Source organism: Dysidea avara, chromosome 7 (genome assembly GCF_963678975.1).
Source record: "Dysidea avara chromosome 7, odDysAvar1.4, whole genome shotgun sequence".
Taxonomy (NCBI): domain Eukaryota; kingdom Metazoa; phylum Porifera; class Demospongiae; order Dictyoceratida; family Dysideidae; genus Dysidea; species Dysidea avara.
In genome coordinates this window covers 21031389-21044798 of record NC_089278.1, presented here as the reverse complement: position 1 = coordinate 21044798, position 13410 = coordinate 21031389, and the positions used below count along the sequence as shown (strand labels likewise).

The following is a 13410-nucleotide window of genomic DNA, read 5'->3' as shown; positions in this document are numbered from 1 at the left end:
GTTTGTTAAAGGGAAAATTAGGAATTTTGCAACCTAGCAGGGACTATGCAACATCTATGGCTAAAGTAGGGATTAGCATGTCAGGTGAATGATCTCCCTAGTTTTTTAACTTCTTATTGTAGCAGTCCCTGCTGAGTTGCAAAACTCCCTTAAGAAGTAGATTCTTTATCACTGTATGTTAGTACCTACCTATGCTCAATACATACAATTACTCCTTCAAGATCACTTGAGGGTCTACTCACAAGTTACTCAAGAAGGATATACTATTTTTTTCTTCTTGTTGGAATTTAAGCATGGTTCAAGCACTGTTTTATCACATACACACATGCATGTATGATACTGCACCATAATTGTATCAACACTTACAATATATTGATAGAGTTGCTAGTTGCAGAATCTCCACTGGTCAGTGGAGAATCAGTCACAGTAATCACAATCACTCGTACACTGTTCATTGGCTCATCGGCAGTGTTGATGTATGTGATTTGTCCAATAACATCAATGTACTCCTCAATAGTATCATTTCCAGTGATGGTGAGGGTTCCATTACCAAAACTCCCTGATAATGAAGTTGTACCAGTTAGTGATAATTGATCTTGTTCAGTGTAGTCCATGATCACAGCTCTAGCTGACACCAGTAGATATCTGTACAGAATAATATAACTAAATAGTATGCTAACCAATTATTGGCTGTATATACTATATAGCTGCCATATGGCAGCATCATAATTATTACAAATCATGCACAGAGGTGTAGCCAGAATCCAGGCCACCCAGGCCCAAGCCCAGGCATCAATAATTCAAGATACCCTAATAGAGCAGTCAAGATCGAGATACTCTAATAGAGCAGTCACAGTATTCAGAGAAGCAGTGTAGCAAGCTATGTATGTGGTGATAACTAAGGAGATATAGTTGGTAGAGGGCAGCTATTGACAGCAGGTAGTTACTTTTTTTTTGGTCTTCAGCTTACAGCTAGGCCCAAAATCTGGCTACATACATGGGATAAATTTCTGCTATGCTACAAACATTAAAAAAAATTTCTTAGTAAGATGTACTAGTGCTGAATGGCAAGCCACATTTCTGAAATAACAAGTGACTAGCGTATGTTTATTATGTAACTGTAAACTGTTTAGGATAAGTGAGTTAAAACATTCTTTAAGTTGGAAACTTCTGTTTGATAGCTAAACATCCACAAAGATAAAGGTTGGTTGCTTTATTATATCATGGATGTGGCATGGTTGACATGAAGACATTTAAAGATGTGCAATATTTACTAAAACTAGATTCTGTGAAAATTGAAATGCATTGTAAGTGAACTAGATCTTTGCAAACAAGTTGTTTATTCAGGCTGGTTGTATGAGTTTGTTGTGTAATAACTTTGTTGTAAATTTTATCAATGCAAAAGCAGTCAAGCTGTATAAAAATGGTGCGGCCTTCAAAGCCTGGGTGAAAAAAGTTGTGAAATCAAAGGTGGTGGTCATGAGACGGCTGCAATGATGATAAGTTTTAATAATGCCCAAAGCCATTATTAAAATATTTTATGAAATGGCTGCCATCTTTGATTTCACATGCGGTTTACCCCTGTAGGTAATCGGCCTTTTTTAATGCAAATAATCGTCCATAGCTCTATGACTATTTTATCAGATTTGCACCAAACTTGGTATGTGATTCTGTAGCAATACACTCTTAAAGTGTACTAACAAGAAAATCAAGTTATGCATTTACATTTTATAATGGTTTTTGCAAAGTGTGGGAAAAGAATAATCTAAAGTCCCACAAGACCCCTAAATGAAGAAAAAAAATGAAGAAATTAAGCCAAACTTTGAGGGCTCATATTTCGCGATTTCGTTAGGAAATCTTGCTCAAATTTGGTATGTGGGGTGCATAAAACAATAACAACACTAAACTTACGTTGGATGATCCGGATCTGTTATGGTCACATTTCCAGAAATGATCTTCACAGGATCATCACCTTCTCTGTATATTACATCTTCACCTGATGGAAGTGACAGTGTAATTTTACATGAATTATGGGATCATAGCAAAATATTAATATTGAAGCAAATTAAATCCATTTCCTGTTTACCACATTGATATCTAGGCAGTAGGCACAAGCCTATTATTGTGCTTTTAAGTTTACTTACTATGCTACTGTATTACGAGATAAATTTTCAACGGCAGAATTCATATCAAGCTTTTATTTTAGAATGCTCAATGCTGTGCATGGCACCAACAACTTGGTACACTTAACTGACTGAGCTGTATTGATCATGGGGAGACCACATGTACTAGTACAGATTAAAGGACAGCGATTAGGGGATATCATGTCTACAAAGAAATATGGACCACTACTCTAGGGAAACTTTGTTTTTTGCAGAAAAGAAATGACGAGACCGAACATCACTGCACATAACTATCCACGTGTGGAGGAATATCTTTAGGGTCCAGTTACTTACTAGCAATTGATTGGCTTGAAATAATGATGCAAAGCCATGACACACTGTTCCAACTGTAGTTTAACAGTTACAAAATTCTCCAGCTTAAGTTCACATGTAGTAGTAGCAAGCACAAGTTAAAGTTTCGACTACGCAGAGCTAAAACTCCTAAATAACTCATTATATGGTATGCTGCATAGCTGCCTATTATGCTCATAACTATGCTCATAGTTTTTACTACAGCCTCCATGTTGTGCTGACAAATTTGCACATCGGAATTGATAATAACAAACTTAGTTTGTTAGCAATCATTTAAATTTAACAATCTAACCATCAAATTTTATTTATGCCTAACTATTACTGGTATAAATCAACTGTTTACCTGACTGCTCTATTAGGGTTACTAGTTGAATTTTACTGTATATCTCCACGTGTAGACGATCTCCTTTAAGAACTAATTCATTTTTCCCCATGATCCCTTTTTTCCTTGTTCTTGTTTGTTTACTTAATTATGACTGGTGAACCACATAAAAAAAGAATGGTGTCGTGATATCTATTGTACATACGATTGTGCATCCCAACTCATCCTATTTTCAGCCCATTTGATAGCTAGTCAGCACAGGGAAGCCATTACCCACTACCATGAAATTTTAGCTGGCAGAGAAAAGAAATGGGACATAAAGAGGACAAATCTAACAGTGAAATATACGTAGCCTTAGCAGTTATTGAGTTATGGCATAAGTTAGTTAGTTAGTTGCTTTTCCCTCCACCACTGGGGTGGTTTTTTCTCCAGTTCATCTTCCTTGTAATCTTGATTTTCGGGTCAGGCACAACATGAGTAATCATCTTCTTCCCATGTACAGTGATATAACAAGCACTGCAGTTACTATATATAGCACTGTGGTCATGTAAACTATTCTATATGGCATGTCTTTTCACTGTGCTTACTATGTAAAACAGTCTTTAGCATGCTCCAAATACTGGTACATGTGGTAACATCACCAAAAGTTTTTTATTAGACACGTGTGCTTCCAAATATATTTTTGTAAACTGATGTGCCTAGCAACCAGACTCTACGATATGTATAACAGCAAATATTAAGCCAATAAGTTTAAATTCTTCTACATTCTGTCTGGATGGAGTAGTTAGCTAGCTACTGTAGTTATATATTGTGTCCCTTTTCTGATTCTGTGTAATAAAATGGATAAATTTGTAAAGTTCAGTCCTTGCGATGTTAAACTTTTTCAGTATTTCGGGCCTTGCATTTGACATCTAATAGCTATAACTAGAGGACCTTTCTTCTAATCTTGCACAGCTGCAACAGTTACCTCTATTAACTACTGTAGCTACCATAGCTAGGAATTGCAAATAGTACAATTAATAGTACCTGGAGTGTACTCCAGTTCTGGAGGCATCGAGTTGTCTCCTCTGTACTGTACAGTAAAGTCTACAGTATCAGTGATGCTCCCTTGAGTAAGTGTTATTGTGATTAATCTGCAGTAAAGTTGACAAGTTTGGATACCACATTACTACAGCAATTACACACCTAGGTGGGGTATTTGGATCATCACCAAATCTTCCATATGAGTATGTTGATGCATTCAAAGCAGCATAAGTAGCAGTTGAATCAACCAACTCAGGAACAGTAATACTATTTCCGCTGTAGTAGAGAAAAAATACAAGTGATTACATATGTACAGTTGGTTTACAAGTGAGGATGTTTATAACCTACATAGTAGGGAAAATCACAATAAAGAGCAAGGAAGATTACACATACTTGCTTGTTAACTTTTGTAACATATGTATTGCACCATTTGTACACATACACCTAATCATTAGTGAGTGCTCATACATGCCACACCAAACGAAAGCCATACTATAAAATTTCACAAAACAAAGTGTATGCTTCCCAGATACTAATTACTGATTCCCAAGTAGCCATTTTGTGTAGTTATCAGCTATGTTTAACTTGCTACACAGCATTATACATGGAGAATAGCATGGATCAACTGTGTATATATTAGAGGCAAAAGAAAGTGAGACACAAATAAGAGCAAACCAGTATATCCTGCAGCATACAGCGGGCCCAAGAAATATCTTTCACTAAATCAAGATTTGGAGTAAACATGCAATTATAGCCTCATATACCTGGGATTTATACTTTCCTTTGATCTGGTATGTGTATAAATCTACTAGTAATGAATTTTGAAAGTTAACAAAGAGGTGGATAAAAATTCTATTTTTCTATTGTTTGTGTACACAATACACAGTAGACATTGATGTGTTTATTGACAAGACACCTGGATTAGAGTATATAATGGGAGAGTATACATATAATATCAAAGTATTGCTGTGTAGAGTGAATACTGTCAGTGTTGTAAGTATGTAAACATGGTCACATACATACTTCATTCTTTCAACATTATTAAATATTACACCATTCGGATTTCTTCCCATCGTATTTGCCAGAAGTGGCTCAAACAATGTCTATAATGTTTCAAAAACATATTAACATGGTCAGTGGGTAATTAAAACTACTAACCTCTTCTATTTCGAATCCACTTCCATTAACTAGCATGATATTTAATGTCTGCGTAACCTAAATTAAATCATAAATACAATACTATAACAAACAAACTATAAAATGTATGTTACACTGGTATAAAATAACAGTAATCGTTAGTATCTTTGTAAACTTCCAAAGTTTCTAAATAATTTAGAAATCTTTGAAGAAATTAATATGCTTTTGCAACTATAAATTTGTTTAAAACATGCATTTTCTACAGGTAGGACTCCTGTATCCCTGAAGCACTTTATCATACTATAGCTGTTACACCAACATTTTTATATATGCTCTGTCATTTTCTACATCTATTACACTGTCAGGGAAATTGTATTCCAAGATACTAATATATTTAGAATCAAAGTAGGGAATAGTAAAAAGTAGTAAAATAAGAGAGGTTGCCTATACCTACAGATATACTACAATCTTTATACTTCAGTCTATAAACCATAACTGAATTATAGGGATTAAATGTCCATTAGTATATCTGCAGGTGTAGGCAACTTATCTTGTTTTACTACTTCCTTGTTTCACTACTTTGATCCCCAATCCAACTTAAATTTTCTAATTTATCCGTCTACTTGTTTGTTTACTTTTTAATAACATAGTTGTAACTATGTTATATTAACCCACGTATAGCATACCACATTAAAAGAAAGAATGGCACCAGGCATGCCATAAAATTAATTTTGCATCTAAATGCACCCCCCAACCATCGATTGCTGGTGGCCATTACATTTCTTCTTCCGCCCATTACACAAATGAAGAACAGTACAAGAAGTGTCTCTGCAATCACTATGGAAAATACAGGCGATAAGCATAATAGTTACCACCACAGCAACAGGGAAGCCGTATCATGCTACCATGAATCAACACCTTGCATTGTCAGTAAAAAGAAATGGGACACAAAGGAGGCAAAGTAAGTCCGTAGTGCGTGTATTACATGCACTGCAGTTGTCAAAAATACATATCTACGTAGGAATGAAGTGACATTGAAATGTAATTTATTGCAATGCAATAAATTGAAGTTAACATGCCTTGGTGTGGGCATAGAATGGATACAGTGCAAATCTACGTACCATACCATAGTAAATGAAGCCAGCATCCTTTAGTGATAAACTAGCCTTTCGAGTAAAGTAATTAAATTCAGTAACACAGAATCCTTGAGTTGACTGTAAGGTCCATTAGAGAGGCATTGTATATTAGCAGTGCTAGCACCACAAACTGAAATCAACACTTTTGTTTCAGGTAAAAGTTGAACTAATCTTATAGGATACACGAGACGTAATGACGTCATAATGATTCATTGTAATAAACTGGTTTGACAGGTTTGAGATCACGAGATCATGCCATAGTGCATGGCGTGTTCGCGGACAGAAAAACTTTTTCCCTCCCTCCCACCCAAAACCATGCATTAAGTATATGTGCCAGTGCATATGTTGTTGTATGCGCTTTGTACGGTTGTCCATATAATGTATATATATATATATATATATAAAATAATGCTACAATAAAAATTGAACCTTTGCATGTATCACTTAGTTACATTGTTTACTTGGTTGTTGTGCATCCAATTACTGATATTGAACTTAGATACCCATATATAGTTAAACGGCAACTGAGGACCAAGGACAGATGGATGAAGTGCTAATTATCTGTGCATGACCAAACCAAACCAATTATGCTAAATTTAACTTGTATGATTATTCATTGGTTGCTGCTATGACGTTGTGTTGCTATGCATATATGGTGCGTTGCTGCAATCTTGTACTAATTGGAACACATATTTGCTTCGTGGTCAACTGTATGCCATATCCACAATGCTTGTCTGCGTGGCTTGTGCAAAAGTTATTACACCCTACTCCAACAGTTTCCTCAGTTGCCCTTTCCCCAAAGTACTTGTGTATAGATATCTGTATGAATGTTATTTGTGTTTTGTGTTGTTATGTATATTTATGGCAATGGTGCAATGTTATGTGGTAGATATTTGCATGAGTGTTTGTTTGTTTGTTTGGTGTTGTTGCGTACACTTTATGGCTTTGTGGAAAATGTTATTATGATTAGAACTAGGAAAAAGTAGGCAATGGAGCTAGGTGCGGTGGAAGGGTGGTGTGTATAGCTAGGAAAACATTATATAGTTGTGTCTATTTCGTATGCACACATACTAAATACATGGTAAGTGGTAATTTCACCCCGGGGTGTGCACTGCTTGAATATGCCGAGTGCACACTGCCCTGGGGTGTTTCCACACCAATCAGCATGTTAACAGTGTAAATATCAAGCCTGTAGCCTTATGCATTGTTGAGTTATGCTTGGCTAAAGGCATCAGTTAGTTAGTCGGTCAGATAAAGAGGAAATGTTTTAAATTCCATAGCTACTTTTTGGAAAGATTTGGGGTTGCTCTGAAAGAATTATTGGGTTGGGTATGCTTAACCAATACTGTCAAGCTGTTTTGAAGGAAAACCGAGACTGTTTTTTTGGTTATTTTAAGGGCAAGAAAGCACAAAATACCCTGATCTCTAATAGAGTACTATTATGTTACTATTTGATTTTTGACTCTATTTGGACTGTTTTGGGTGGGTAATAAATCTCATATACTCCACCTTGTTTCTAATATACTCCACACCTTCAGGAACAATATAACATATGCTCAAAATCTAGGTTTATTCGATGAGTACGCATCATTGAATGGTGTTTATTTTGTTACATGAGCATGCATAGTTGCCATGGCACTAGTATAATTGAGAGAAAACTAGCCGCGCCTTTTCCGAATGTACAGCAGAAACCACCATGGACAAGGTAAGTAATCTGATTGTAATATAACATAGAGTCTAAAGTAGTTATACAGGCACAATGCAGAGTCTATGAAATTTATAAACCCTCAAGCCCTTAGTAGTGCCCTTGCTTTGCTTGTGTGCTACAGATTCAGGCTTTCTGGTTTATAAATTTCATAGAATCCACATTGTGCCCGATTACAAAAGACAAATAACAGGTTAGTTAATTATAAAACAATTTAAGCAAAAATTGCACTATCATTTGCAACGGTTAGCAAGGAGAATACATTACTTTAGATGAATTGCAACCAATTACAACTGTGTGCAGTTACTTACATTATTTAAAGTAGATCTTCTAACTTCAATTGTGAGATCATCAATGAAAAACTGTGATTGATCTCTGAAAAGTATTAAAACATCTGGAACTTCTCCTGTTTTGCTAATACTAAGAATGTCAGGATCAGGTCTCTCCTCACATATTGTAGTGTTACTAGCATTTTCCATGCACATATAATCTTCTTGCAGCACAAGAGAACAGTTAGTGTCACAACCATCCATATCATCATTATTACCATCATCACACTCTTCTATACCTTCCTTAACACCATCACCACATAATGTACACAATGATGGTATAACTAATGTGTCACACAAGTAACTATCATCAATAGTACAGTTACTACATCCATCATCATCTATTGTATTGTTGTCATCACATTGTTCATAAAGTTCAGTTAAGCCATTAGCACAGAAGGAGCAAATAGTTGGAACAACAGTTGGATCACAGACGTACCCTTCTTCAGTACGACATGTAGAATTACACCCATCATTGCTCATTGTGTTATTATCATCACACTCTTCGTATAGCTCTGTTACACCATCACCACAGAAAGAACACTTGGTTGGATCAACACTTGTATTACATACAAAGCCTTCTTCTATTTGACAAACAACACTACACCCGTCACCATTCATTGTATTATTATCCTCACAAGTTTCTATTCCCTCTCTCACACCATCTCCACACATTGTACAAACACTCAACTGTCCTTGTGGTACATCACACACGAAACCTTCCTCTATAGTACAATTACTTGAACATCCATCAGTACTATTGGTGTTACCATCATCACAGTCTTCATTAATAGTTCGATTACCATCACCACAAGATGGACAGTTAAGAATAGTGATGTTGTCACTCATGATTCTCATAAAACTGTCACAAGTAGAATTACCATCAGTCAAAGTCATGTTTGGTACAAACTGATCTACACCAGTAGTTGTAGCATTTGCCATTTGTCTCTTTACCAAGTTACCAATGTCTCTTCGACCAACTGATGATGACTGTCGAGTAAAACCATCACAAGGTCCAATGAAATATTCAAGAGAATCAGGTGCTACAATTTTTCCAAAACTAGTAAGTAAGTTTAAAGAAACACCATCTGGAACATTTAAACAAAGTACGTTGCCTGCTGCATAGAACTGTTCTTGCAGATTTTCAAAATCACAAATAATGGCTAACTGTTCAAACTGCCCTAAGATTGATCTCCTATAATATTTAATCAAGTTCAACATTGGAATAAAGTTTGATGGTATAGCATCATCTTCACTTGAACTACAAAACTGCTCATAGACAGATGGTTGAGAAGTAACACAATACTCTATGGTGAACATAAAATCATCTTCATAAAATTTACACTCTAAAGATCGTGGCTCAGTGTTAACATAACTAGCTGATAAAACAGTTAGTTCATAATACATACAACTCAACACTTCTCTCTTCCAATTCTCCACACTAGGATCTGATAAATTACTAATACTATCACAAAGCATTTGGAAGAAATCTTGATGTATGCTAACAGGAAAGTCAGTCTTGTCACAAAGAAATGCTTCATTTAAACAGTAACTAAAATCACTACAAGAAGATGTTGTGAGGTGACAGTTAATGTTATCAGGTGGTTGTAGTGTAATAATAGCAGTGGATGATAAACTGGTGGAATCAGTTACAGTAAATGTGATCTCTACATCTCCTATTGTATTGATCCCTTCTGTGTATGAGTTATATCCATAAGTAAAGCTGTTTAGGGTCTACACACAAGAGAAGATAAATGCATTGTAAAGTATAGTACACAAATGTGTCGATAGAATTTATTTATATTCCTAGAGTTCTCAAAGACTACATTAGGCATAATACTAGCATATTTGAAAATTATTAATTTACAAATGAAGTAGGGATCCAAGTGATAAAATGCAGTGAAAAATGATGGTATTACAACATAGCTCTGTGAGGAAATCTCTTCATTGGCATGTTATTTTGCTCAATGCCAAAAGTAGAAATTTTCCCACCAAGCTAGGTTGTAATATCATCATTCATATGTCTTGTTTCACCATTGCTATTGCTTGGACCCCTATTAGTTTGTGTAGTAATAGAGACTCGCTCTAATAAAGCAATCACCCTAATACAACAGCCGTGTACCACACTCTAATAGAACAATCACATGTGTATACCATAACTGTATGCTCTGGCCTATGTAATACTTCAATGGGTATTGTCACCATATGCCTTGTTTCTATTCATTTAAAAGTGCAGCTAGACTAATCAGGTGGTTGTGCCTGATTGCTATATCTCATTGTTCACCATGCAAGTTATTAATGGGTGTGGTCACTGTGTTTGAGATCACTATAATAGAGCTAGGAATGGTTGTCATGTTCCAATAGTTATACCATGGTCACAAAGGATTTGCATGATATATATGCCCAAGTCTTAGGGTGCAGGCATATATATCAGATGAATTCCTTGTGGCATAATATATACCACCCAAGCATGCTACCTAATTCGTGAAAACAAACCTACAGTCACCTGATTTGTTTTCTGCCCTTTGGGCACATACGGACAAACATAGGTAGTAGATAGGTAGGTAGGTAGGTAGGTAGGTAGGTAGGTAGGTAGGTAGGTAGGTAGGTAGGTAGGTAGGTAGGTAGGTAGGTAGGTAGGTAGGTAGGTAGGTAGGTAGGTAGGTAGGTAGGTAGGTAGGTAGGTAGGTAGGTAGGTAGGTAGGTAGGTAGGTAGGTAGGTAGGTAGGTAGGTAGGTAGGTAGGTAGGTAGGTAGGTAGGTAGGTAGGTAGGTAGGTAGGTAGGTAGGTAGGTAGGTAGGTAGGTAGGTAGGTAGGTAGGTAGGTAGGTAGGTAGGTAGGTAGGTAGGTAGGTAGGTAGGTAGGTAGGTAGGTAGGTAGGTAGGTAGGTAGGTAGGTAGGTAGGTAGGTAGGTAGGTAGGTAGGTAGGTAGGTAGGTAGGTAGGTAGGTAGGTAGGTAGGTAGGTAGGTAGGTAGGTAGGTAGGTAGGTAGGTAGGTAGGTAGGTAGGTAGGTAGGTAGGTAGGTAGGTAGGTAGGTAGGTAGGTAGGTAGGTAGGTAGGTAGGTAGGTAGGTAGGTAGGTAGGTAGGTAGGTAGGTAGGTAGGTAGGTAGGTAGGTAGGTAGGTAGGTAGGTAGGTAGGTAGGTAGGTAGGTAGGTAGGTAGGTAGGTAGGTAGGTAGGTAGGTAGGTAGGTAGGTAGGTAGGTAGGTAGGTAGGTAGGTAGGTAGGTAGGTAGGTAGGTAGGTAGGTAGGTAGGTAGGTAGGTAGGTAGGTAGGTAGGTAGGTAGGTAGGTAGATATAGGTAGACAGACAGACAGACAGACAGATAGGTACATACACACACACATACACGTTTTTATATAAATAATTTCAGCAAACAGGCATAGCTGGCCTTCGGCTAGCTGTAGGCATGCACCTGGTTTAAAAAGTGCCTTTACGGAAGAGTCCTAGTGTCAAAGAAAACTGTTTCAGAATAATGAATATTGAAAAATCACCTAAACCCAAAATTTGGTCTGCCAGCTTGACCACTGTCGCAAGTCTAGAAGCTCAAGACACATCGTATGGCCTCCATTTTATGTCTCAATACCTAACTCAAGTCTGGAATGTGCCTTTGTCATTTCAACAAGTTTAATTTGTAATTCACTTTGCCTGTATTTCAAGCTGGCGCAAATAACCTGCCACAAAGCAAAAGCATACCTACCTAGAAGGTTAAAACTGACGTTGTACAGCCTTCATTTCTCACATACTGGCTGCTTTTAGCATAGCCTGTGCGTTTGTATATATGTTTGCATAACATTTGCTTGTCTTTCCGCACCCACATGAGCAAAGTGGCTATGCACCCACAGCCAGCCAAAGGCCGGATGTGGGTGGTTTAACAAATTGAGCTACTTCTAAAAATCAGGTGCCCATACAGTTAAACTATTCCTTTCTAGCTAAATATCAACCATGTAATGCTATGCCATCAGCTAGTTTGTAAAAGTATAATTTAGTGTATTTCATAATTCATGAACTATTTGTAATTTAGTAATTATGTTGCTATGCACTGCTAAGGAACGTAACTCCAACAGACTGCTTAAAAACAAACTGGCCTGCCAGCCTCAACCTATGAGAATTAAACATTAAATGAAGCCCGTATTAAACTTCAGCAAAGGTAAACTTTGTACTGAGGTGATTTCTTTTGCCGGTTTGAATACAGGTGTACTGACTCACTACAAACTTCCTGGTACTAGCTTATCATTAGGCTCTTCAGGTATTTAATTAGCAAAAATCACCGTAGCAGGCCTTTTAAGTTACTATGAAAAGCGTATTTCTTTGACTGCATTCAACTTTGATGATTTCAACGGGCCAGTGAAATAATGCAAGTTGCAAAAATATATATAAATGGGAATGCATGGGACTTGGATGGCAACTGTACTTAATGGGGCACTAATGGACAACGTTACTGTAATGAATGCTAGCTCCATTAGCAGGTAAAAAAGTTATGAAGTAAGGCACCATAGAAATGCTAACAAGCGTGTTCTTCCAGTTGACTATCACCTCGTGACCTTTCTCAAAAGGTGAATTCAGTAAGTGTATTCATTTATCCCTTCATTAGTTATATTAGCCATGGTTTCTTACTAGTTATTCGGTCATAAATGCATACTGGTGATATAAGTTTTGCACACTTCCATTTAGTTATGACAACATGCATTATTTCACTGACCTGGTGAAATCGTCAAAATTGAATGGCTTTGCTAGCCCCTTTAAAGCGGTTTGTTCAAATAGCACTAGCTTAGCTGTGCGTAGCAATGTAATTAGAGAATTGCAAAGTAATTCACCAATTACAAAATATGAAATTACAATAATTTGATTAATTTGATAATTCTGTATGTAAATACAAAATGGAAACTTATTAGTTGAACAATGTAATATTACATTGTTGATTAATTCCAACTATATAACTAGCATGGCATCTGGTTTTATAAGCAGCACATCAAACTTGTTTTTGTGGAGAATGGTGGGCACTATGCAATACATATTGATATGGCAATATACAGTAAGTCAAAACTATTCTAATAGAACATTTAGAGAATGCAATTTTAAATCGGCAATAAAGAATGATACAAATATAAGACTAACTTGAATAAATTAGCAGCTAAGTCTTAAGTTTTTTATTTGGGTCACTACAATATCTGACCCATAATTGACATTTGTGACTAAAGGGAACAAATCATGTATTGAAATAGCTTATGCTACCCATGAAATCATTGATCTAGTAAATTTTGAAGCATTTTATCAGAATCT

The 13410-nt window shown here is 36.5% G+C and overlaps 1 protein-coding gene across 1 annotated transcript in view; it reads right to left on the bottom strand.

The window, feature by feature from the left end:
- LOC136261096 (serine-rich adhesin for platelets-like) overlaps nt 1-13410 on the bottom strand; it is a 50248-nt gene that overhangs the window by 8251 nt on the left and 28587 nt on the right. Inside the window, exons 17-23 of the mRNA XM_066055064.1 lie at nt 8109-9860; nt 4978-5034; nt 4843-4922; nt 3982-4095; nt 3823-3929; nt 1912-1996; nt 367-645 (exon numbers count right to left, since the gene is read on the bottom strand). Coding sequence (XP_065911136.1) covers nt 367-645; nt 1912-1996; nt 3823-3929; nt 3982-4095; nt 4843-4922; nt 4978-5034; nt 8109-9860 — 2474 coding nt within the window. The remainder of the gene's footprint in view (nt 1-366; nt 646-1911; nt 1997-3822; nt 3930-3981; nt 4096-4842; nt 4923-4977; nt 5035-8108; nt 9861-13410) is intronic.